The sequence below is a fragment of the Pseudophryne corroboree genome, chromosome 3 (genome assembly GCF_028390025.1).
Source record: "Pseudophryne corroboree isolate aPseCor3 chromosome 3, aPseCor3.hap2, whole genome shotgun sequence".
NCBI classification, from domain to species: domain Eukaryota; kingdom Metazoa; phylum Chordata; class Amphibia; order Anura; family Myobatrachidae; genus Pseudophryne; species Pseudophryne corroboree.
The window spans coordinates 363,314,431-363,340,186 of record NC_086446.1 but is presented as its reverse complement, the minus strand read 5'-3'; the positions used below and the strand labels follow the sequence as shown (position 1 = coordinate 363,340,186).

Here is a 25,756-nt window from a genome sequence, read left to right as displayed (position 1 = left end):
AATGCCATGTGTATACCCAGCTACCCTAACTCCACAAGAAGATTATGAAGGATTATTCCTTTTTAACAATTTGGAGAATGAGGAGCTGCAATCTGAATACTGGTATGTACCCTGTGATTCAAAAGTGACATTGGTAGCAGAGACTGTTACCATAATATCAGAGCAGGAACTAGAAAAGGATGTGTTGCACCACCGTAATACCTGTGAAAGTGTTGTGGACTATAACTATGTGCCGAGGGATGCGCCTGCCTTAAGCCAGGCCCAAGCAACTAAAGATCAAGTGGAGGTTGGGAGATGCCGCTTGCTACCTTGTCTCCTTTACCTGGGTGAAGGCACAGTGCAACCCGCTCCCCTTCCATCTGCAGAGCAAGAGAAAGTTGTGGAGATAATTGCGGAAGCTTCAGTTGTTAAAACCCTGACTGGTACCCCACCAGCTACCAAGTGCACAGGACTGGCGGGGGCGGAGGTTATCCAGGAGGAGGAGTGCGCAGAAGGAGCTGCAGGTGAGATACTGGCTTTTGAGGGGGGAGCGCTGGCACAGGACCAGCTTGTGCTGGTGACTCCCCTGCAGCCACCAGCTGAATTGTTTCTAATGAAGGGTCCATCCTCAGCACTGGGTATTGAGACCACGTGCTGTACGGAAATTTGCCCGCCCCCTAGTTAGGGTTTGAGGAAGGAAGGACTGGACAGAGTTGCGGAAGTGCTGGGGGCAGAACCCCAACATTGGCCTGCCTTTAGGCAGCTGTTCCTTGTGCAAGGGGGGGAGGTGGAAGGTACTCCCTGCCCCGTTGTGCCAGAGGCACAGGTATTAGTACACCCACTAGGTGTGCCGGGTGTAAAAGTTTGCAATGTTGCGGAGTGGGGATACCCAACATCTGAATTGCTAAATCCCCTGCTGGTGAAAAGGAATGTGTCATATTGGTATATTGTCCTGGCTGGTTGTTTAACACTACTGCCTCTTACCACATGGGTTTGGTGTGACATCACCCTGTGGGACACAGGTGGTACACATGCATGATATTCTCTCCCCTGCACCCACCGCTCCTGGGTGGTAATGTTTCCTCAACATTTCAGAACAGGAATAAAAAAGTAGAGGAAGGAATGTGGGGATATAAGGGGGGCTAATACTGTATTTGTGGTGTTTCAATCTTTATAGCGTTTAATGTACTTTTTATTCCTTCTGTTTCCATGTCTCTCTAGCTTGTGTCACTATTACCCCATGTGTGTGTTCATCCATTAGCCTATATATTCTGAACTGTAATCTTACCCAGGTAAATACTAGAGATGAGCGCCGGAAATTTTTCGGGTTTTGTGTTTTGGTTTTGGGTTCGGTTCCGCGGCCGTGTTTTGGGTTCGACCGCGTTTTGGCAAAACCTCACCGAATTTTTTTTGTCGGATTCGGGTGTGTTTTGGATTCGGGTGTTTTTTTTTTAAAACACTAAAAAACAGCTTAAATCATAGAATTTGGGGGTCATTTTGATCCCAAAGTGTTATTAACCTCAAAAACCATAATTTACACTCATTTTCAGTCTATTCTGAATACCTCACACCTCACAATATTATTTTTAGTCCTAAAATTTGCACCTAGGTCGCTGGATGACTAAGCTAAGTGACCCTAGTGGCCGACACAAACACCGGGCCCATCTAGGAGTGGCACTGCAGTGTCACGCAGGATGTCCCTTCCAAAAAACCCTCCCCAAACAGCACATGACGCAAAGAAAAAAAGAGGCGCAATGAGGTAGCTGTGTGAGTAAGATAAGCGACCCTAGTGGCCGACACAAACACCGGGCCCATCTAGGAGTGGCACTGCAGTGTCACGCAGGATGTCCCTTCCAAAAAACCCTCCCCAAACAGCACATGGCGCAAAGAAAAAAAGAGGCGCAATGAGGTAGCTGTGTGAGTAAGATAAGCGACCCTAGTGGCCGACACAAACACCGGGCCCATCTAGGAGTGGCACTGCAGTGTCACGCAGGATGTCCCTTCCAAAATACCCTCCCCAAACAGCACATGACGCAAAGAAAAAAAGAGGCGCAATGAGGTAGCTGTGTGAGTAAGATAAGCGACCCTAGTGGCCGACACAAACACCGGGCCCATCTAGGAGTGGCACTGCAGTGTCACGCAGGATGGCCCTTCCAAAAAACCCTCCCCAAACAGCACATGACGCAAAGAAAAAAAGAGGCGCAATGAGGTAGCTGTGTGAGTAAGATAAGCGACCCTAGTGGCCGACACAAACACCGGGCCCATCTAGGAGTGGCACTGCAGTGTCACGCAGGATGGCCCTTCCAAAAAACCCTCCCCAAACAGCACATGACGCAAAGAAAAAAAGAGGCGCAATGAGGTAGCTGTGTGAGTAAGATAAGCGACCCTAGTGGCCGACACAAACACCGGGCCCATCTAGGAGTGGCACTGCAGTGTCACGCAGGATGGCCCTTCCAAAAAACCCTCCCCAAACAGCACATGACGCAAAGAAAAAAAGAGGCGCAATGAGGTAGCTGTGTGAGTAAGATAAGCGACCCTAGTGGCCGACACAAACACCGGGCCCATCTAGGAGTGGCACTGCAGTGTCACGCAGGATGGCCCTTCCAAAAAACCCTCCCCAAACAGCACATGACGCAAAGAAAAAAAGAGGCGCAATGAGGTAGCTGTGTGAGTAAGATAAGCGACCCTAGTGGCCGACACAAACACCGGGCCCATCTAGGAGTGGCACTGCAGTGTCACGCAGGATGGCCCTTCCAAAAAACCCTCCCCAAACAGCACATGACGCAAAGAAAAAAAGAGGCGCAATGAGGTAGCTGTGTGAGTAAGATAAGCGACCCTAGTGGCCGACACAAACACCGGGCCCATCTAGGAGTGGCACTGCAGTGTCACGCAGGATGGCCCTTCCAAAAAACATTCCACAAACAGCACATGACGCAAAGAAAAATTAAAGAAAAAAGAGGTGCAAGATGGAATTGTCCTTGGGCCCTCCCACCCACCCTTATGTTGTATAAACAGGACATGCACACTTTAACCAACCCATCATTTCAGTGACAGGGTCTGCCACACGACTGTGACTGAAATGACGGGTTGGTTTGGACCCCCACCAAAAAAGAAGCAATTAATCTCTCCTTGCACAAACTGGCTCTACAGAGGCAAGATGTCCACCTCATCATCATCCTCCGATATATCACCGTGTACATCCCCCTCCTCACAGATTATCAATTCGTCCCCACTGGAATCCACCATCTCAGCTCCCTGTGTACTTTGTGGAGGCAATTGCTGCTGGTCAATGTCTCCACGGAGGAATTGATTATAATTCATTTTAATGAACATCATCTTCTCCACATTTTCTGGATGTAACCTCGTACGCCGATTGCTGACAAGGTGAGCGGCGGCACTAAACACTCTTTCGGAGTACACACTTGTGGGAGGGCAACTTAGGTAGAATAAAGCCAGTTTGTGCAAGGGCCTCCAAATTGCCTCTTTTTCAAGCCAGTAGAAGTACGGACTGTGTGACGTGCCTACTTGGATGCGGTCACTCATATAATCCTCCACCATTCTTTCAATGGTGAGAGAATCATATGCAGTGACAGTAGACGACATGTCCGTAATCGTTGTCAGGTCCTTCAGTCCGGACCAGATGTCAGCATCAGCAGTCGCTCCAGACTGCCCTGCATCACCGCCTGCGGGTGGGCTCGGAATTCTGAGCCTTTTCCTCGCACCCCCAGTTGCGGGAGAATGTGAAGGAGGAGATGTTGACAGGTCGCGTTCCGCTTGACTTGACAATTTTCTCACCAGCAGGTCTTTCAACCCCAGCAGACTTGTGTCTGCCGGAAAGAGAGATCCAAGGTAGGCTTTAAATCTAGGATCGAGCACGGTGGCCAAAATGTAGTGCTCTGATTTCAACAGATTGACCACCCGTGAATCCTTGTTAAGCGAATTAAGGGCTCCATCCACAAGTCCCACATGCCTAGCGGAATCGCTCCGTGTTAGCTCCTCCTTCAATGTCTCCAGCTTCTTCTGCAAAAGCCTGATGAGGGGAATGACCTGACTCAGGCTGGCAGTGTCTGAACTGACTTCACGTGTGGCAAGTTCAAAGGGCATCAGAACCTTGCACAACGTTGAAGTCATTCTCCACTGCACTTGAGACAGGTGCATTCCACCTCCTATATCGTGCTCAATTGTATAGGCTTGAATGGCCTTTTGTTGCTCCTCCAACCTCTGAAGCATATAGAGGGTTGAATTCCACCTCGTTACCACATCTTGCTTCAGATGATGGCAGGGCAGGTTCAGTAGTTTTTGGTGGTGCTCCAGTCTTCTGTACGTGGTGCCTGTACGCCGAAAGTGTCCCGCAATTCTTCTGGCCACCGACAGCATCTCTTGCACGCCCCTGTCGTTTTTTAAAAAATTCTGCACCACCAAATTCAAGGTATGTGCAAAACATGGGACGTGCTGGAATTTGCCCATATTTTATGCACACACAATATTGCTGGCGTTGTCCGATGCCACAAATCCACAGGAGAGTCCAATTGGGGTAAGCCATTCCGCGATGATCTTCCTCAGTTGCCGTAAGAGGTTTTCAGCTGTGTGCGTATTCTGGAAAGCGGTGATACAAAGCGTAGCCTGCCTAGGAAAGAGTTGGCGTTTGCGAGATGCTGCTACTGGTGCCGCCGCTGCTGTTCTTGCGGCGGGAGTCCATACATCTACCCAGTGGGCTGTCACAGTCATATAGTCCTGACCCTGCCCTGCTCCACTTGTCCACATGTCCGTGGTTAAGTGGACATTGGGTACAGCTGCATTTTTTAGGACACTGGTGAGTCTTTTTCTGAGGTCTGTGTACATTTTCGGTATCGCCTGCCTAGAGAAGTGGAACCTAGATGGTATTTGGTAACGGAGGCACACTACCTCAATAAATTGTCTAGTTCCCTGTGAACTAACGGCGGATACCGGACGCACGTCTAACACCAACATAGTTGTCAAGGCCTCAGTTATCCGCTTTGCCGCAGGATGACTGCTGTGATATTTCATCTTCCTCGCAAAGGACTGTTGGACAGTCAATTGCTTACTGGAAGTAGTACAAGTGGTCTTCCGACTTCCCCTCTGGGATGACCATCGACTCCCAGCAGCAACAACAGCAGCGCCAGCAGCAGGATGCATGCATGCAAGGATGCATCGGAGGAATCCCAGGCAGGAGAGGACTCGTCAGAATTGCCAGTGACATGGCCTGCAGGACTATTGGCATTCCTGGGGAAGGAGGAAATTGACACTGAGGGAGTTGGTGGGGTGGTTTGCGTGAGCTTGGTTACAAGAGGAAGGGATTTACTGGTCAGTGGACTGCTTCCGCTGTCACCCAAAGCTTTTGAACTTGTCACTGACTTATTATGAATGCGCTGCAGGTGACGTATAAGGGAGGATGTTCCGAGGTGGTTAACGTCCTTACCCCTACTTATTACAGCTTGACAAAGGCAACACACGGCTTGACACCTGTTGTCCGCATTTCTGTTGAAATACCTCCACACTGAAGAGCTGATTTTTTTGGTATTTTCACCAGGCATGTCAACAGCTATATTCCTCCCACGGACAACAGGTGTCTCCCCGGGTGCCTGACTTAAACAAACCACCTCACCATCAGAATCCTCCTGGTCAATTTCCTCCCCAGCGCCAGCAACACCCATATCCTCCTCATCCTGGTGTACTTCAACACTGACATCTTCAATCTGACTATCAGGAACTGGACTGCGGGTGCTCCTTCCAGCACTTGCAGGGGGCGTGCAAATGGTGGAAGGCGCATGCTCTTCACGTCCAGTGTTGGGAAGGTCAGGCATCGCAACCGACACAATTGGACTCTCCTTGTGGATTTGGGATTTCGAAGAACGCACAGTTCTTTGCGGTGCTTTTGCCAGCTTGAGTCTTTTCAGTTTTCTAGCGAGAGGCTGAGTGCTTCCATCCTCATGTGAAGCTGAACCACTAGCCATGAACATAGGCCAGGGCCTCAGCCGTTCCTTGCCACTCCGTGTGGTAAATGGCATATTGGCAAGTTTACGCTTCTCCTCCGACAATTTTATTTTAGGTTTTGGAGTCCTTTTTTTTACTGATATTTGGTGTTTTGGATTTGACATGCTCTGTACTATGACATTGGGCATCGGCCTTGGCAGACGACGTTGCTGGCATTTCATCGTCTCGGCCATGACTAGTGGCAGCAGCTTCAGCACGAGGTGGAAGTGGATCTTGATCTTTCCCTAATTTTGGAACCTCAACATTTTTGTTCTCCATATTTTAATAGGCACAACTAAAAGGCACCTCAGGTAAACAATGGAGATGGATGGATACTAGTATACTTATGGATGGACTGCCGAGTGCCGACACAGAGGTAGCTACAGCCGTGGACTAATGTACTGTGTCTGCTGCTAATATAGACTGGATGATTGATAATGAGATGAAATCAATATATATATGTATGTATATATAATATCACTAGTACTGCAGCCGGACAGGTAGATAATATATTTATTAGGTAATGATGACTGATGACGGACCTGCTGGACACTGTCAGCTCAGCAGCACCGCAGACTGCTACAGTAAGCTACTATACTATAGTAGTATGTACAAAGAAGAAAGAAAAAAAAAAACCACGGGTAGGTGGTATACAATTATGGATGGACTGCCGAGTGCCGACACAGAGGTAGCTACAGCCGTGGACTAACGTACTGTGTCTGCTGCTAATATAGACTGGATGATTGATAATGAGATTAAATCAATATATATATGTATGTATATATAATATCACTAGTACTGCAGCCGGACAGGTAGATAATATATTTATTAGGTAATGATGACTGATGACGGACCTGCTGGACACTGTCAGCTCAGCAGCACCGCAGACTGCTACAGTAAGCTACTATACTATAGTAGTATGTACAAAGAAGAAAGAAAAAAAAAAAACACGGGTAGGTGGTATACAATTATGGATGGACTGCCGAGTGCCGACACAGAGGTAGCTACAGCCGTGGACTAACGTACTGTGTCTGCTGCTAATATAGACTGGATGATTGATAATGAGATGAAATCAATATATATATGTATTGTTGAATTCTCCTTGTGAGGATAACTAATTTTACCATCTTGTTGCTGTTTGGGTTGTTAGGTAAAATTAATGAATTGAAAATGGATTTATAAAAATCAATTATTATTTATTCAATGGGCCACGCCCGTATACAGGGAAGAGAGACATCCTCTCTTCCTGTGTCAAATCATTTTAACAACAACATACACGTATCAACAATGAGTTTTATATAATACAAAGTAACGCCCCTTTTGGTATATTCCTCCCCTATGATTTCATACCTCAGGAATACAATGTTAGGCAATGGAGTTATGCAATATTGGGACAATTATCAAGAATACTAAAATGATACTCGTGATCGTCAACTGTGTCCATATTAGGAATTACATCTGGACTCTGAGCTTTTAGAAAGTGCGTATGTGGAATTAATACTCAGCCAACAAAGTTGTTTTTCTCTCAGGGTGTGTATAAAGTTCAAGATGAATTTGCTATATCATCTAGCTAGAATCAAAATGGATTCTGTTATGCTTTCATATTATACTAGTGAATATGAGAACCCTTTGCTTATTGGATGTATACATAATATACGTACTATCCCGTAGTGCACACACATAACTGTTAGGCCTTCAGCAGGTTGCCTCTGTCACAGTATTCGACAGCTCCACCCTTTGATCAGGGACATTATCCATGTGCCCTGTCATCTCAGGAGAATTTCTGGGAACGTATAGTTCACTAATAATTATTTCATGTAATATTGCTATTCTGCGTTTGACAGTAGCCTTCTAAATACAACATAGGCCGCACCTGTATGCGGTGAACATCAAATGAATGTCTATAATCACATCGGGGTCGTCAAAAAAATAAACCTCATCACAGAATACATCATCACATACAATCACATACAATATATTTAAAAAACATTTTCCTAATCCTGAAAATTGAATACTAGGATTTAAACATTTATCTTTTCCAGTCCATATCATAATGCCTTGGTTAAAGTTCTTTTATATCATGGACCTCCTTTATATACTTGGCATTACACGTATCAGGATCCGTAATGTCTTTGGTCAAATAAGCACAGCATTGAGCTTAAAATGCTGTTTCCGGACATCAACAATATCCTCCAATTTGTGGTATTAAAAAAATGTAGAACAATATGGTATCGTAATAGTTCATGTCCAATGTCCTGGAATCATCACAAATGTCCACAGTTCTGGAATATCCTATCATAAAGTTCAATCATGTTATCAATAATTTAATTGAAATAAAACGTCAACTTCCAGTTGATTAATCATACGACTTCATTAGCCATAGGAGAACTTATTAGCCACCTTTACCACTTCGAGGTTTTATTGATACTCTGGTGGCAGGAACATGTCTCCTGATTACTGAGTCAATTACTCTTTTTAGGAATAGTTCATCCTGCAAGAAAACTTTTCTCAAGTTAATATATGTTTTTGTATAAAATTGCTAAATCTTTTTTTTAGAATCAATAGGTAACCAATTATATATCATATCCTAAGGACATGGTGACAACTACCATTCCCAGTTATGTATGATATCTTCTTTTAACCTTTGAATCTACTACTGGTAAAATACATTTATTAAATCATAAACTTTAATGAACATCATATGTAACCATTAATATATATATATACTTAACTCATTATATCTAGCACATCTAGAAACCTTAGGTTAGTATATTGTAACAATCCTTTCACATTCCCTTAAATCAACCTTTTCTATCTACATAAGATCATTTTTTTTTCTTCTTTGTATTATTGACCTATTTTATTTCCCCTAACTGAAATACACCCGATATGTGTAGCTAATATTATCACCAGTGGTTCTTTCTTGAGATACTGTTGTATCTATACACATGTACCGTGTTTGACTATTATCACGAGTCACGACTCTATAAAGTTTTTGTAATCACATCAAATGTAACTTGCATAGAGAACTTTGGCCTGCTAGTGTCTATGTATACATATCTAACAATTATAATAGTCTTAAATAATGATTAGCAATACAATTTATATAGCTGCAGTACTTAAAATCTTTCCAACAATTAATGGTATTGCTGGACTGGATACTCCTCAGAATAATATCCTAAATTATTTAAATTATCCATGCATTAATCTATACATCTGTCTTCAAGTGGAGTATAATACTCACAACCACGTTTTTCAAAGTGTGTGTTCGTTACACCAGTCATAAATCCCTCTGGATTTCCTGCTTAGAAAAGAAAAGAGGAAGGAAGGGTCTTATTGAAATAATTCCCATCCACAATAATGGATGAGTACTCATACCTACACCACACGTTTGCTCGCTCTCTCTTCAAAGAAAAATAAATAAATTAAGTCTTAATGCTGTTATAAATAACGTCGCTCCCGTATACTTTCAAAAATATTAAAAGTTCTGTAGGATACTAGCTTATAAGCACATAGTCTATTATCAATGATCATAATCATCTCTATCTTGATTGAAGGGTTCATTCAAATACAACTCTGTGGTAGTAACAGTAGTAACAGTCTCTGTATTGTATCTCCATACAATTGTTTTTATTGTTAGGTTCCTTTAAGCTCTGGTCTCTGACCTTTTCATTTCATTGCAAGCTCATGGATCTAGGTGTCCTTCTTCTGCAGCCTTTGCAACGGCTGTATCAGAGTCAGCGGTACTTGCCAAGGACCATCCTATGCGATCTGTAATGGAACCAAAACATTAGCAACTTCTCATCATAACACCGTCTTCACTCTCTTTAGTGATTGTCCTGTGCCGGACTGTGTGTTTTCGTGTTGGTTAAATATCTTTCCAAGGTTCTTGCAGCTTTTGATATTCTTGTAACTGTTTAAATAATTTGTGGGACACATTTGAATCGTCAATCACATTTTGTAGTTTTGAATCAGTCTCTGGATAATATATCTTTGCTGGATAACATATCTTTGCTGGATTCCAAAAAGAATAACAAAAAAATGATATAGAAGAGAGACTAAGCAGAGGCTTAGGTGTAATTCTACCACTATTGAACCAACGATTGGACCATGCCATGATTCAAATTCTGCCTTTCCTGTCTCTTTTGTAGATTAATAATGCTTAATTCTTTAAACTTTCCTTGTCACATTATGACTTTTTATTCTCAACATTACACATACTAAACACAAAATATTTTTCAAACTCCTATAAACTCTTTCTATCAGTAAAGAAACTTTACTGTCTTTTGAAACAATAGCTCACACCTCTGGCCTTATTATTCATCTCTCAAATAACCCCTTAACACCTGTTACACATCCTATAGTTCCTTTTTAGCATTACACTATGTTGTATTAAAACAATGTTGTTTTTAATCAACCCAACCATCTGCAGTAAACATGCTATAGCTTTCTTTATCACCATCACGATCCCTCTTATTATCACATAAATTATTTTGGTCCCATGCCAAAACACAATGTACACTTCTCCATTAAACTTCATCCCACTATAGAAAGCTTGTGAATCTATTTCATGTTAATTACCCTTAGTTTTGCATAACTCATGACATTTCCCCTTAATGAAACTTGGCAACAACACTTTATTATTAATAATACTAATTCACCAATTCACCATCCCATTATCCCCTATGGATGCTCGAGAAATTATTTTCCTGTTAATCAGTTTTTTTTTTTTCAATTCCTTTAAATGCAATGTAAAATGCGATGTAATCATTATAATTGTCTTACTCATCCACATTATATTCCTTATACTCCCCACTTTTGGGGGTGAGGAAGACAAGTATGCAGCTGTATCTAAGTTGTGGTGGATCCTGTGAATCGGGAAACACTCTGAGCTGGGCATCACTGTGCCACCAGAGGAAACCCTACCAGGATAGGTTCTTGGACAGGGGAATCGGGTGACGAGGATCAGTGAAGCAAGTAAAAGGACTGATACGCTGAATAAACCATCTGCGGTGGTGCCTAGGCTATTTTCAGCCTCGGACCCATGTTGCTTCTTTAAGCTAGCCCACCGCAATCCCATTATATGGTGAGAGATTTACATCTATCACACGGTCACTTTAACTGGTCCAGATTCACCCATGCACTTTATGTATGTAGTATGTCAGTGAGTTTATGTGTCTTAATAAACACATTTTTCATGGAACAAATCATTTGTTACAATTTCCCTGTTGGTTCATATATCCCCTATTGAGTGAAGGGATATATCTTTAAATCTGAAATCTCTCCGTGAGCTACACTATTGCTATATTATATCTAAGTTGTATACTGTCAGAGGTAAAATGTACACATCATATACTATCTATTGCTTAACCTCAGTATTAAACCTATATACTCAGTATTAAACATATATGTTCTTGCTTATGCATAAGTGGATGGTTTGGCTCTGACTGTGTATCCATAATGTTTTATTCATGATAAAGTGTAATGTTGTATTACCTTCTATAATTTCTTTGGTTATGAACTTGAATGTTTGCATATAGCATTTCCAAAAAAAAAAAAATTACTGTATCTAGAGATTTATCATCTGGTCATACATATCTATCTATCTATCAATAAATGTATACCAAGACTCCACCCTCTAAGGGTTTTAACTATCTTTGGCCTAGCGCCAAATAATGTCTAGGTAGTTAACTATGTCAGCACACCGTTGACTTTTGTCTTGCGCCACCTTGTGGTCTTTTCTGTAAAAAAACACAACTGTTTAGTATCTGACACCAATACTTCAAATAATTTATAGCACAAAGGTATATCATCCACATACTGGTTACATTTCTCAACATATCATTCAGACTGGCCAGTCCACACAACTGTACGTTTTTTTTTTTTCATGCACACTCTTATTTGCTTCCAAGCAAACTTTTCTTGGACTGTGTCCATCCCATGGATGTTTTGGCACATATACATATTCACTGAAAAATCACTTACAAAACTGAACAACGCTCCTGCTCACATTTCTATCTGTATAACTATTCTATACAATCATATCCCCACACTTCCTGGCTACGGAACCTGGTTCATCACCGCATATTGTGCAGTCCACTAAGAACTTTTGCAACGTATTATATCGATGCCTATACAATGAGATGGATTTTAGCAAGCATATTTTTTTTACCTCACGAACCCAGGGTAAGTGATATATAGATATGCTATGCATCCAACTTAATCTGTTCCTACTTTATTCTTCCTGGAATCTTTAGAAATACCCAGGGTAACTTTTACATTAGGATTCTTCCAAATAACTTTGAAGAATTGTCTAAAAGTATGTTAATACTGGAATCGTAGTGATTAATTGCTTGTCGCAATGTTTGATTTACAGCATATACATTAAAGAATGCATATTCCTTTATCTTTCCCTATGATTTTAGCTGCTGCTTTGAAAACTTTAGCTCACCAGAGTTAGGGCGTTGTCTTCTTGACTGTCTGCCAGATGCAGATCTGTCAGCGATAACGCTGTTAGCGCTGACATCTCTAGCCCATATCTGCTGCTGGGATTTTTTTGTTCTTATATTTTCTGATTACAGTTATGCTGTAGAAAGAAATTGGCAGCATTTTCTACAGGTTATCTGGTAAAGATATTAGTTTTTTATATTAAAACTAGAGTAGATAGTTTGTATAACATATGCAGAGGTTCCCAAACTGTGTGCCGTAGCTACCTGGGGTGCCTAGGACACTTGTAGGGGTGCCCTGGGTTGATGGTCTAGTACCAATTCAAATTATTCAGTGCTGGTGGCTGCCAGTCATAAAATATGTGGCCAAACAGAAGCAAATATCCCTCACCACACAACTGACTCTAAGGATGGCATATAAACGCCATCTACTCCTTTTTTTTTACATTTCTTCCTAGGGGTGTTGTGAAAAAAATTCTGATATTCTAGGGCTACATGATTAAAAAAAAAATTGGGAACCACTGACTTATGCTTATTATGATCCATCTTGTTAGATGAAAAAATTAAAGCTCACTGAACACTTTTTTTTTTTTTCTTTACTGCGTCATGGCTTACACTGCTGCTGGAAAGGAGGGGGCACGATTCTGCGCTGTTACAGCCCCCTAGCTCTCTGTGCTTCACACAGCATTGGAAACTGAAGGGGTTTTTTTCTTTCTGCTGGCAGACCTTCTCACAATATATTGCATTAAAGAATATTTGCGTATTAAACAATACCATATGGAAACTTCACTTCATAGTTAGATAGTAACATTAAATAAACACATATTTTTAACTACAGATCTGCCAAAAGCCATTTGAACACGGACATCAACTTTTTGTTTCCTCCGTTCACAAATATATATATATATATATATATAAACTTTATTTCAAAACTTGTAACCATGCCAATCACAGACATAAGGTTTCTATTAGACACAGATCTGAGAATATACTTAACTGAACATTATGTTCCACATACACAAAACCATAACACAAAAAATTTAAATATAGTTTGCAAACTTCAATTTCTTGTAGATTTCAACAGTTTTGCCGATTTCAAAATACGCTTAGTATTGGTTGATCAGGCCAATATTATACAGCATGATTGAAATGCAAAACATATACTGTACCCTTTGTCACAGTACTATACAAAAGTTGTGCATCTATGGAATATTTCTTCCATACATGATATGCACACTTAGGGTTAATCCTCCCTGCCCTTCCCATACGCTGGAAAAATTCGCAATCCCTGCAATTTTTCACACACGCGACACGTCTGTCACTGGGAAGCTGCAGTAGATCCTCTTATCACAACTACAATCACAAAGCAACATGCTTAGGTTATGCTTAAAACAACCCGCAGCTCTTAGCAGCTCAGTATTGCAATATATACTTACACTCAGTTACATATAATCCCTATAACCTCGGGTTGTTCACTCTATTTATTTAAAGTACTCTTCTTATACATGTGTAGCTGACTAACAAGGGGAGGTGATCTATGTGCTTTTTACTTTATTTGGCTCTTGGTCCAAAGCACTTATTCACGCAATCATTCATAGAGTGAAAAACACAGGTTCTTTGCTCAAATCTTTGAATTAATTTTGGTATTCTTATTTACATGCAACAGCATCTGTCAATCATAATTTCCGAGTTACTTGGTCCTTCAACCGATTTGGACATAATTTTGGTATTAATTTTACAAACAAACAACAACAACAAACAGGTCCCTGAGTTATTTTACTAGTTTTTTTTTCAATCTCTCCACTCCTATTCTCATATTATAAAAAATACAATCACACAGACAGCTGGCAGGTATAGAAACAGAATGTACTGGAATACAGCACATACCATGGTATTCTATACTTACCAGTGCTGTAATGACTTGGTATGTTCCTTCCATCATCAGCTGCTGGCTGGCACACCCCTTTGAGAATTTGATGAAGAGATTGAGATCTATAGCTCCACCGATTACGAGCCCCCATCTTGTTGAATTCTCCTTGTGAGGATAACTAATTTTACCATCTTGTTGCTGTTTGGGTTGTTAGGTAAAATTAATGAATTGAAAATGGATTTATAAAAATCAATTATTATTTATTCAATGGGCCACGCCCGTATACAGGGAAGAGAGACATCCTCTCTTCCTGTGTCAAATCATTTTAACAACAACATACACGTATCAACAATGAGTTTTATATAATACAAAGTAACGCCCCTTTTGGTATATTCCTCCCCTATGATTTCATACCTCAGGAATACAATGTTAGGCAATGGAGTTATGCAATATTGGGACAATTATCAAGAATACTAAAATGATACTCGTGATCGTCAACTGTGTCCATATTAGGAATTACATCTGGACTCTGAGCTTTTAGAAAGTGCGTATGTGGAATTAATACTCAGCCAACAAAGTTGTTTTTCTCTCAGGGTGTGTATAAAGTTCAAGATGAATTTGCTATATCATCTAGCTAGAATCAAAATGGATTCTGTTATGCTTTCATATTATACTAGTGAATATGAGAACCCTTTGCTTATTGGATGTATACATAATATACGTACTATCCCGTAGTGCACACACATAACTGTTAGGCCTTCAGCAGGTTGCCTCTGTCACAGTATTCGACAGTATGTATATATAATATCACTAGTACTGCAGCCGGACAGGTAGATAATATATTTATTAGGTAATGATGACTGATGACGGACCTGCTGGACACTGTCAGCTCAGCAGCACCGCAGACTGCTACAGTAAGCTACTATACTATAGTAGTATGTACAAAGAAGAAAGAAAAAAAAAAACCACGGGTAGGTGGTATACAATTATGGATGGACTGCCGAGTGCCGACACAGAGGTAGCTACAGCCGTGGACTAACGTACTGTGTCTGCTGCTAATATAGACTGGATGATTGATAATGAGATGAAATCAATATATATATGTATGTATATATAATATCACTAGTACTGCAGCCGGACAGGTAGATAATATATTTATTAGGTAATGATGACTGATGACGGACCTGCTGGACACTGTCAGCTCAGCAGCACCGCAGACTGCTACAGTAAGCTACTATACTATAGTAGTATGTACAAAGAAGAAAGAAAAGAAAAAAACCACGGGTAGGTGGTATACAATTATGGATGGACTGCCGAGTGCAGACACAGAGGTAGCTATAGCCGTGGACTAACGTACTGTGTCTGCTGCTAATATAGACTGGATGATTGATAATGAGATGAAATCAATATATATATGTATGTATATATAATATCACTAGTACTGCAGCTGGACAGGTAGATAATATATTTATTAGGTAATGATGACTGATGACGGACCTGCTGGACACTGTCAGCTCAGCAGCACCGCAGACTGCTACAGTAAGCTACTATACTATAGTAGTATGTACAAAGAAGAAAGAAAAAAAAAAACCACGGGCAGGTGGTATACAATTATGGATGGACTGCCGAGTGCCGACACAGAGGTAGCTACAGCCGTGGACTACCGTACTGTGTCTGCTGCTAATATAGACTGGATGATTGATAATGAGATGAAATCAATATATATATGTATGTATATATAATATCACTAGTACTGCAGCCGGACAGGTAGATAATATATTTATTAGGTAATGATGACTGATGACGGACCTGCTGGACACTGTCAGCTCAGCAGCACCGCAGACTGCTACAGTAAGCTACTATACTATAGTAGTATGTACAAAGAAGAAAGAAAAAAAAAAACCACGGGTAGGTGGTATACAATTATGGATGGACTGCCGAGTGCCGACACAGAGGTAGCTACAGCCGTGGACTAACGTACTGTGTCTGCTGCTAATATAGACTGGATGATTGATAATGAGATGAAATCAATATATATATGTATGTATATATAATATCACTAGTACTGCAGCCGGACAGGTAGATAATATATTTATTAGGTAATGATGACTGATGACGGACCTGCTGGACACTGTCAGCTCAGCAGCACCGCAGACTGCTACAGTAAGCTACTATACTATAGTAGTATGTACAAAGAAGAAAGAAAAAAAAAAACCACGGGTAGGTGGTATACAATTATGGATGGACTGCCGAGTGCCGACACAGAGGTAGCTACAGCCGTGGACTAACGTACTGTGTCTGCTGCTAATATAGACTGGATGATTGATAATGAGATGAAATCAATATATATATGTATGTATATATAATATCACTAGTACTGCAGCCGGACAGGTAGATAATATATTTATTAGGTAATGATGACTGATGACGGACCTGCTGGACACTGTCAGCTCAGCAGCACCGCAGACTGCTACAGTAAGCTACTATACTATAGTAGTATGTACAAAGAAGAAAGAAAAGAAAAAAACCACTGGTAGGTGGTATACAATTATGGATGGACTGCCGAGTGCCGACACAGAGGTAGCTACAGCCGTGGACTAACGTACTGTGTCTGCTGCTAATATAGAGTCTAGACTGGATGATAAATTATTGATAATGAGATGAAATCAATATAATATCACTAGTACTGCAGCCGGACAGGTACTATATATATTTATTATGTAATGACTGATGACGGACCTGCTGGACACTGTCAGGTCAGCAGCACCGCAGACTGCTACAGTAAGCTACTATAGTAGTATGTATAAAGAAGAATGAAAAAAAAAAAAACACGGGTAGGTGGTATACAATATTATATATATATATATATATATATTATATACAATTATATATATATATTAAACTGGTGGTGATTGATTATTAAACTGGTGGTCAGGTCACTCACGTTGCACCTTGCAACTAGTACTCCGAGTCCTAAGCAGACAATCACAAAATATATTATTATACTGGTGGTCAGTGTGGTCACAACAATGGCAGTGTGGCACTGACTCTGGCAGCAAAAGTGTGCACTGTACGTTATATGTACTCCTGAGTCCTGCTCTCAGACTCTAACTGCTCCCCACTGTCAGTGTCTCCCCCACAAGTCAGATAATACAATACACTTACAGTCACACTATCTAATCTATATCACTTCAGCAAGTAGTATAGTAGTATAGTAGTACTCCTCCTAATAATGCTCCCCAAAATTACTACTACTGTGTCTCTCTCGTCTCTACTGTGTCTCTCTCTTCTCTAAACGGAGAGGACGCCAGCCACGTCCTCTCCCTATGACTCTCAATGCACTTGTGAAAATGGCGGCGACGCGCGGCTCCTTATATAGAATCCGAGTCTTGCGATAGAATCCGAGCCTCGCGAGAATCCGACAGCGGGATGATGACGTTCGGGCGCGCTCGGGTTAACCGAGCAAGGCGGGAAGATCCGAAGTTCGGGCGGGTTCGGATTCAGAGGAACCGAACCCGCTCATCTCTAGTAAATACACGTGGGCTGTGACCTGGCACATAGTGCTGTCATGTTATGTGATTGTAGGAGAATGCCAGTCTGGTATGAGGTTATTACAGGTTATCATTGCTATTCCTATTGAGTCCATCTATGATCCTCATATGGTCACACAGGAAATACATTTGAGGATCAGGTAATGTCTCTTGGAAGCTTCTCCTCCACAGGGGACAATCAGGACTTAAACCAATTTCCCTGTCATTGTTCCTTCTGTTTACTTTCCTCTGTTCCATCCAGGTCTCTGACAGACATCGCGGAGCCTGACCCAGCATGTGGTCAGCAGGAGAAGGCCAGCTGTGGGAGGGAGTAGGGAAATACCTGAGGTGGGATACCACCAATCAGGAACCTGCGTCTCCTCCCCAGGTGAGCGCGGCATGATGGGCATTTGGAAGGTTTTAAAAGAGGTTGCACAGGTCAGCTCCGCATGTTAGTCGCAGGACTCTGGCTAAGGGGTGATTCTCTGCCAGGGAACCTTGTGGAACGCATCACCAGTGCTGTGTGGACTTATATGTACTTACTACTGCATGGACTAATCTGCTATCACTGCTGTGTGGACTCAGTGATAGTTCTGCTGTATGGACTTGTTTATCTGGAACTTCTGCACGGAATTGCTGTGGACCTAAATCCTCTACTGGGACTTACTATCTGGACTGCTACCTGTATACTGTTTCTGGGCTATATTTACTTCTGGGCTATATTTACTACTTCCTGTGAATTATCTACTACTATGTGCTATGAGAAATAAACCATCACTTTAGTTTCATCGGCTCTGTGTCTGAGTGATTAGAAGAACCCCGTATCTTCACATTCATCATGCCTCCTTGACAGCTTTTTGGAAGTATGAGACACTTAACCCTCCCTGCCGCTGTTCATATTCTCAGACTTCTTCAGACTATTCATGCTCCTTCCTAGTTATTGGTACATTTGAATTCCGATATCTCTAGTTTTCTGGGGAATAGGGACAAACTGGAAACACCTCCCAGTAGCCCTGAGCCTCCTCAAAACAGCAAGCCCAGAACCGGTTCCAGGAGCCTGTGGGGATAGATAGCCATGGAGTGTCTGGAGCTTCCATATGGGCTTTTGGTTACCAATTACTTGTAACTTTAATTCCCAATATATCCACTTCCCTGGGGGTTATGGACATGCTGGTAGCCCTGAGCCACCTCTAAATTTAAAGCCTGACACCAGCTCCAGGACTCCATGGGGAGCTGAGCTAGAAGCTTCCAACTGCAAGGTGTCTGAAGTGTCCACCGCAGTACTCAACCCCACTTAAGCCCCAGTTTTGGGCCTTCTAAAACCAATCCAGTGCTACCATCCTTAAGTCCAGGGTCCAAGCATTTGAAAGAGCCCCCCTTCATTTCCCTGCACAGACCCACCACACTCTGAGATGTGTCTTCTCAGGTCCTTCTGAAGCATGCAAAACAACCCAACATCAGTCTTATTAATGAGTGTGCATAGGGAGAAAGGATTCTAGCATTTTGAAGCTACCCAGGTCTGGTTTTGGTCACCCCGAACCTACCTGTGATACTGTTAGAAAGCTGAGAGCCCACCCTCTGCAAAAAATATAGAGGGGGATGCTATAGCTGTACAACCAATGAGCACCCCCATAATATTGTCAATGGTCCCCCATAACCTTGTCTCAGTTCAAGAGCTGAGAATTTTATCTTTCTGATGGCATCTAGGCAGGGCACTAGGTGAAAGGGAACAGTGCTGGTGTGATCTCACCTGGCCTGTGTGACCCTCTATCACCACTGACTTCAGCACCATCAAAGTGATGTTGTAAAGCTTGCAGTCCCCTCTGCCCCAGAACCACTTTCTCTGGACCCCCAGCTCACTTCTTAGGGGAACTTTCAGCAGGCCCCAGGACACCTAATATCAGGATACAGTGTAGCTAAGACCTGCGGGCAGTGAGTACAAGTTGCTGTGTAAATGGCAGCTTGTGATGGAATTTGAATGGTGTACATTACCAAGATCCTGAAGAAAAAAAATCAAAACTTGATGACTTACATAATTCTCACGTCCCCGTGCTAAAGTATGAGGACTGTGGTTATTATCATGGGAGAATTGTAACCAGGAGATATCAGGTGAAAATGTACTGCAGGCCCGTGGTTCATAAAGAGGTATCTGAATATTGTGCATAATGCCCAGAATGTCAGTACCATGCTCCAATGGCACATTTTAAAATTCTGCTTGTTCTGTTACCCATTATTGAGGTTCCATTTGAGAGAATAGCTATGGTTTTGGTTTGACCTGTGCCTGAGGCCATCAATATATTTTGGTGATAATGGAATATTATGAATACTAGAAAGAGATACCATTGCTACTAATACATGTCTTTGGCAAATTTGGCATACCTAAGGAAATCCTAACTCATCAGGGTACTCCATTTATGTAAAAAATCATGAAAGATTTGTGATTCCTGCTAAAAATTAATCAGGGAAGAACCTCTTTGTATCACCCCCAGACTGATGGTTCAGTTGAGAGATTTAACAAATTTTAAAAAAAGCATGCTATATAAAGAGGTGGATAAAGATGAAACAAATTTGGATTATTTGCTACCTTATTTATTGCTGGTCATTAGAAAGGTTCCCCAATCTTTTACTGAGTTTTCAACTTTTGATTTGTTGTACAGTAGACACCCAAGGGGATTTTTGACATTGCAAAGGAGACATGGGAGGGGCAATTGATTCCTTACAAAACTGTTATTGTTTCTCAGATGCAGGAAAGAATGGCTGCAGTGGTGTCGATATTGGAAAAGGTCCAACAGGCACAGCAGAGGGTGTACAATCACAATGCCCAGTTGTGCATCTTTGCTTCTGTGTACAAAGTGTTTGTTTTAGTTCCCATAGTAGAAAGTAAACTTTTGGCTAAGTGACAAGGCATATTTGAAATCCTAGAAAAGTGGGGGAGGTTAAATATAAAGAGTACCTGCCTGGGAAAAGATAGCAAGAATAGATCTACATTGTAAATCTTATAAAACCTTGGAAGGATAGAGTAGCTTTGTCATTGAAGAGTCCCATTGTGCTCATTCGAAAACCTCACGTAACTTTGCACTTCTGCAATGATTTCCATCAGATGAATAACATGTCTAAGTTTGATGACTACCCAATGACTGGGGTGGATGAACTTACTGAAAGATTATAACAGCAAGGTACTTAACCACCATAGATGTTACCAAAGGGTATTGGCAAGTGCCATTAAGAGAGAATGCCAAAGAAAAGAAAGCTTTTCTGCACCAGAAGGTTTGTTAGAATACAAGATATTGCCATTTGGGCTACATGGGCTCCCGAAACTTTTCAAGGGATAGTGGTTTCACTAAAGTGTGGGCAGGGCACTGAGGTGCTGGTATGTTTCCAAAAAGGGGGCATGACTACTCTGCAACTTTTCCCACCCATGGGACACTCAGGGGACAACAGAGAGCATGCTCTTTCAGCGGAGTGCCGCCCGAAAAGCAGACATCTTTTTGACATTTTAAAATTGGGCAGGATGCCCAATAGCCTAGTTTGAACACTAAATGATGATGGATAGAATTCTAAGGCCCCATAGACAGTATGCTCTACAGTAGTTGATATAGTCATCTATAGTCCTTATTGGCAGTCTTACTTGCCCAGGGTACAAGCAGTGTTGGACTCCATCCATAAAGCAGCATTGACAGCCAACCCCAAAAAATGTTTTTAATGTATGGAAGATGTAAGTATCTTAAATACACCATCAGCAGAGGTTTGACAAAGCCTCAACTTAATAAAATGAAGGTAATACAAAATTGACCATGAACCCTGAATAAGAAGTAGATGAAAGCTTTTTTAGGAATCACAGGGCATTATAGAAGATTTTTATCTAATTTTGGCACCATTTCTATTCCACTGACAGGCCTTACCAAGGACAAAACAGAAAGGTATGTTTAAATGGAATCCTTGAACAGAAAGGGCTTTCCATAGATGAAGGTAGCATTGTGTACCCAACCAGTTCTGATGTCTTTCAGAGGGAATATGTGTTGCAAACTAATGCTTTGGATGTAGGGATAGGTGCAGTGACTGTCCCATCACAAAAGAGGCTGAAGAGCATGCTGTTATTTATTTAAGCAGGAAGTTAAATGTACATAAGAGAATCTATGCCACTGTCAAAAAAGAAGAATTAGCAATCAGGTGGACACTACATTAGAAATTCTCAGATACTACCTGCTGGGAAGGAAATTCAGGTTGATCACTGATCATGCTGCATTAAAATGGATGTCTGAGAATAAAGAGAGAAATAGGAGCAGAATTTGACTGACCCACAGGGGCACAGGAAAACCCCCGAGTGAGCCCCACCTCCCTTTGTACAGATCATATATTATCTTATACTGCACAGAACCATGGTGTATGTTCTACAGTGCATTTCTATTATTAATCTGGTACATTATCATGAATACAGTACCAGTAGACTGGCCACACCTCTAAACATGGATACCTCCAAATACATTTCCCCCGGTAGGCCCTTCATGCCCCAATCCGACACTTAATGGGAGAATAACAAGATGGTTCTTGGCATTGCAAAACTTCATATTTTCAGTAGAAGCCAGAAAGCAAATAGGCCATTGCAGATGCTTTGTCTCATCTATTTGTTTGTGGCTGCAATTATTCGATATTTGTACAGAGGTACAATACAGATCAAGATGCATGCACAAAGAAGTAAATTGGAAATGTGTTGGTCATTCTTATGTAGTTAAAGGGGATTGGCTAATCAGGTGGCATCCAAAGATGCACCAAGATGTACAGATGTAGCCATGCTTATTGTTAGTGCTGCTGCTGTGCCATAAAGGCATCATAGTTGTTTTGTTTAGAATGTAAGCTCTCACGACTAGGGCCCTCTTCCCTCATGTGCTTATCATTTTTCTTACTTTAATAATATTCAACTGCACCAACTCCAGTAGTCTTCTGCCACCTGATACTTATTCCAGTGTCATCTGTTGATGTAGCTATGTTTATTTACCCTGTTCTTGTCCTATATTGTCTTCAACTGTAAGTTGCTGTTTTCCTGTTTTGATTATTTGTTTATGTACTCTGTAACTGGACGCTGTGGAACTCCCGTGGCGCCATATAAATAAATGATAATAATAATAATAATAATAAAATAATAATAGTTGCACCATACAAATAGCGCAGGTTGGTGCTAGAGGAGCCACAGCATGCAATACAGAGCTTCACCACTGGGTGGTGATTGCTCCTCTAAGGAAATCTACAGTACAGTGCTGAATTGCAGCTGATGGATATGAAACTTCAGAATACTGTACAATGTAGCAAGCCCTGATAAGCGAGCCAGTCCTCTCTAAATACAGTAATTCTTTTTTAATACAGTAATACTGCAGGGTGGACTATAAAATCAATAGAATGGCAGGCACCCAGTGACAACATGCCTCACAGCTGAAAGCTTCCCTGGTGCACTGTATCAAATGATCCATACATTAAGTTGAACTGTGAACAAAGAAAAAGAATTGCTCAGCGTCTCTGACACATACAAAGAAAAACACGGCACAAAGTTCTACACAGCTCTCTAAAAAAGAAAATCATTACAATCAGCAATGGAGTTGGGACACACAGCACTAGAATTTTTTTTTACAATGAACGACATCACTATTGTACTGCAGGTTTCAGTCACCTGTCTCTGTGGCTCTCTTGGCATAGTGGTATCGCCAATGGTTACCATGTCGATGGTTACCATGCTTGCTGTTTAAAGTAATCATATACTGCAACTGAGACTGACAACACAGAAAAAGATCTGCTTGCATTTAACTGATTGCTTACAGTATATACATTGCTAAGCTAATAGGATGTACAAGCAGCTTATGCTGATTAAAATGATGTGGCATGCCTATATACTGTGTGTGAGGGTGGCTATATCTGCATATGAAATGCTACATTAATGTGATTTCCAGGAAAACACTGTAACATAGCATTTTGTATGCAGATACATCTGTAGCCTCATACTGAATATAGGCATGCCACATGCCATTTTAATCAACATCATATTTGCATAGTGATGCATATAAGACACATTTACGCCAAAAAAACACACCTGCCATTAGCAGAGCTGCCTGGGAACTGATGGCTCACTCACGCCAGGCATATTGCGGTACATGCACAATGCTAACATGCCTTACAAATGAACGTGCCTTCTGTGCCTTATGGGTTCCCTTCCCCCAACCAAAGCCAGCATGAGACATTCATTTACATAGTGTACCGGCTGTATTGTGTTTGTCATTTACTAATCAGTACACCCAATCCGTGAAATCACAAGTCTCACAGGGGGTGGGGTGTGCTGTCTATGAAAGTAAAGGGGAGGCTCAGGAAGAAGTACAGTAAACACAGTCTCATAAAGATAACACTCATAGGGGCAGATGTATTAACCTGGAGAAGGCATAATACATCTGCCCCATAATTTGAAAAGCCACACTTGTTTTGTATGTCTGCGTAAAAAGTAGCAAGCACAACTTTTTTCGCTGACTGGTATATAAATACAATTTTAGTGTAAGATAGTGAGTGATGATCCATCCTGCAAACTGCTTCTTATCACAGGCACTGGGGAAGACATATATCACAGCTCATCCTTCACATATGTCCCCACCCGCATCTCTGCTTAATGTTCCTCCTTCACCTGCTTTCATGAGTCATCAGTATGGTATGTCTTCCCCATGAGTGCCTCTGCCCTGACTCCCCAAATGTTCCTCTGACCCCTATCCCCGTGAGTGCCCCTGCTTCCTATGTCTCCATGTGTACCTACCATTTCCCCTCCCAATATGTACTTCTGCCTACTTCCTCACCAAGCATGGCTCTGCCCCCTCCCCATGAGTGCATCTGACCACCCTTCCCATGAGTGCCTCTGTTTCCTACCTCCCCATGTACACCTACCATTTCCCCTTACCTCTGCCTCCTGCCTCAACAAGCATGCCTCTGTCACCCTTCCCCAAGAGTGCCTCTGATGGGGAGTCAGAGGCACTCTTGGAGAAGGGTGGCAGAGGCATCATCAGGGGGCCCCCATGAGTTCCCCTGGCTTCTACCTCCCCATGAGCACCTATAATCTCCCCTTCCTATATGTACCTCTGCTCCCCCTACCATGAGTGCCCCTGACTACTGTAATGATACCGGTGGTCATTACGAGTTGTTCGCTCATTGCCGTTTTTCGCAACAGAGCGATCAGGTGGAAAATGCACATGCGCATGGTACGCAGTGCGCATGTGTTCACTAATTTAACACAAAACTTTGGAGATTTGCTCGAGCAACGTTTTTTCATCGCTCGAATGATCGTAGTGTGATTGACAGGAAGTGGGTGTTTCTGGGTGGTAACTGGCCGTTTTCAGGGAGTGTGCTAAAAAACGCAGGCGTGCCAGGTAAAAACGCAGGAGTGGCTGGAGAAACGGGGGAGTGGCTGGCCGAACGCAGGGCGTGTTTGTGACGTCAAACCAGGAACTAAACGGACTGAGGTGATCACAATGTAGGAGTAGGTCTGGAGCTACTCAGAAACTGCAAGGAATTATTTATTAGCAGATCTGCTAATCTTTCGTTCGCTATTCTGCTAAGCAAAGATACACTCCCAGAGGGCGGCGGCCTAGCGTTTGCAATGCTGCTAAAAGCAGCTAGCGAGCGAACAACTCGGAATGACCACCGAGTGTTAGTAAGTTTTTTTGTTGTGGTGGAGTTTTTCGTTGTGCCCTGTATAATGTTTTTGTTTATTAGTGTTATATCACATTTGTTTTTCTGTATATGCTTTATACATATTAGGAGTAATCAAAAGGATAAACTTACCTGTGCATTTCAAAACATCAATATTTTGAGTCTGTTTCATCATTTGTTCCCCAATCTTGGACCTTTAATGTTACGTAGAAAACAATATATGAGAAATTTAGATATTACTAAATGAAGTACTGTATGTGCAA

The 25,756-nt window shown here is 41.8% G+C and overlaps 1 protein-coding gene across 1 annotated transcript in view; it reads right to left on the bottom strand.

Moving 5' to 3' along the window:
• The window catches only part of LOC135057278 (NXPE family member 1-like), a 283,743-nt gene that overhangs the window by 42,375 nt on the left and 215,612 nt on the right, over positions 1 to 25,756 (bottom strand). Inside the window, exon 5 of the mRNA XM_063963169.1 lies at positions 25,626 to 25,687. Within this exon, the coding sequence (XP_063819239.1) occupies positions 25,626 to 25,687 (62 nt within the window). The remainder of the gene's footprint in view (positions 1 to 25,625; positions 25,688 to 25,756) is intronic.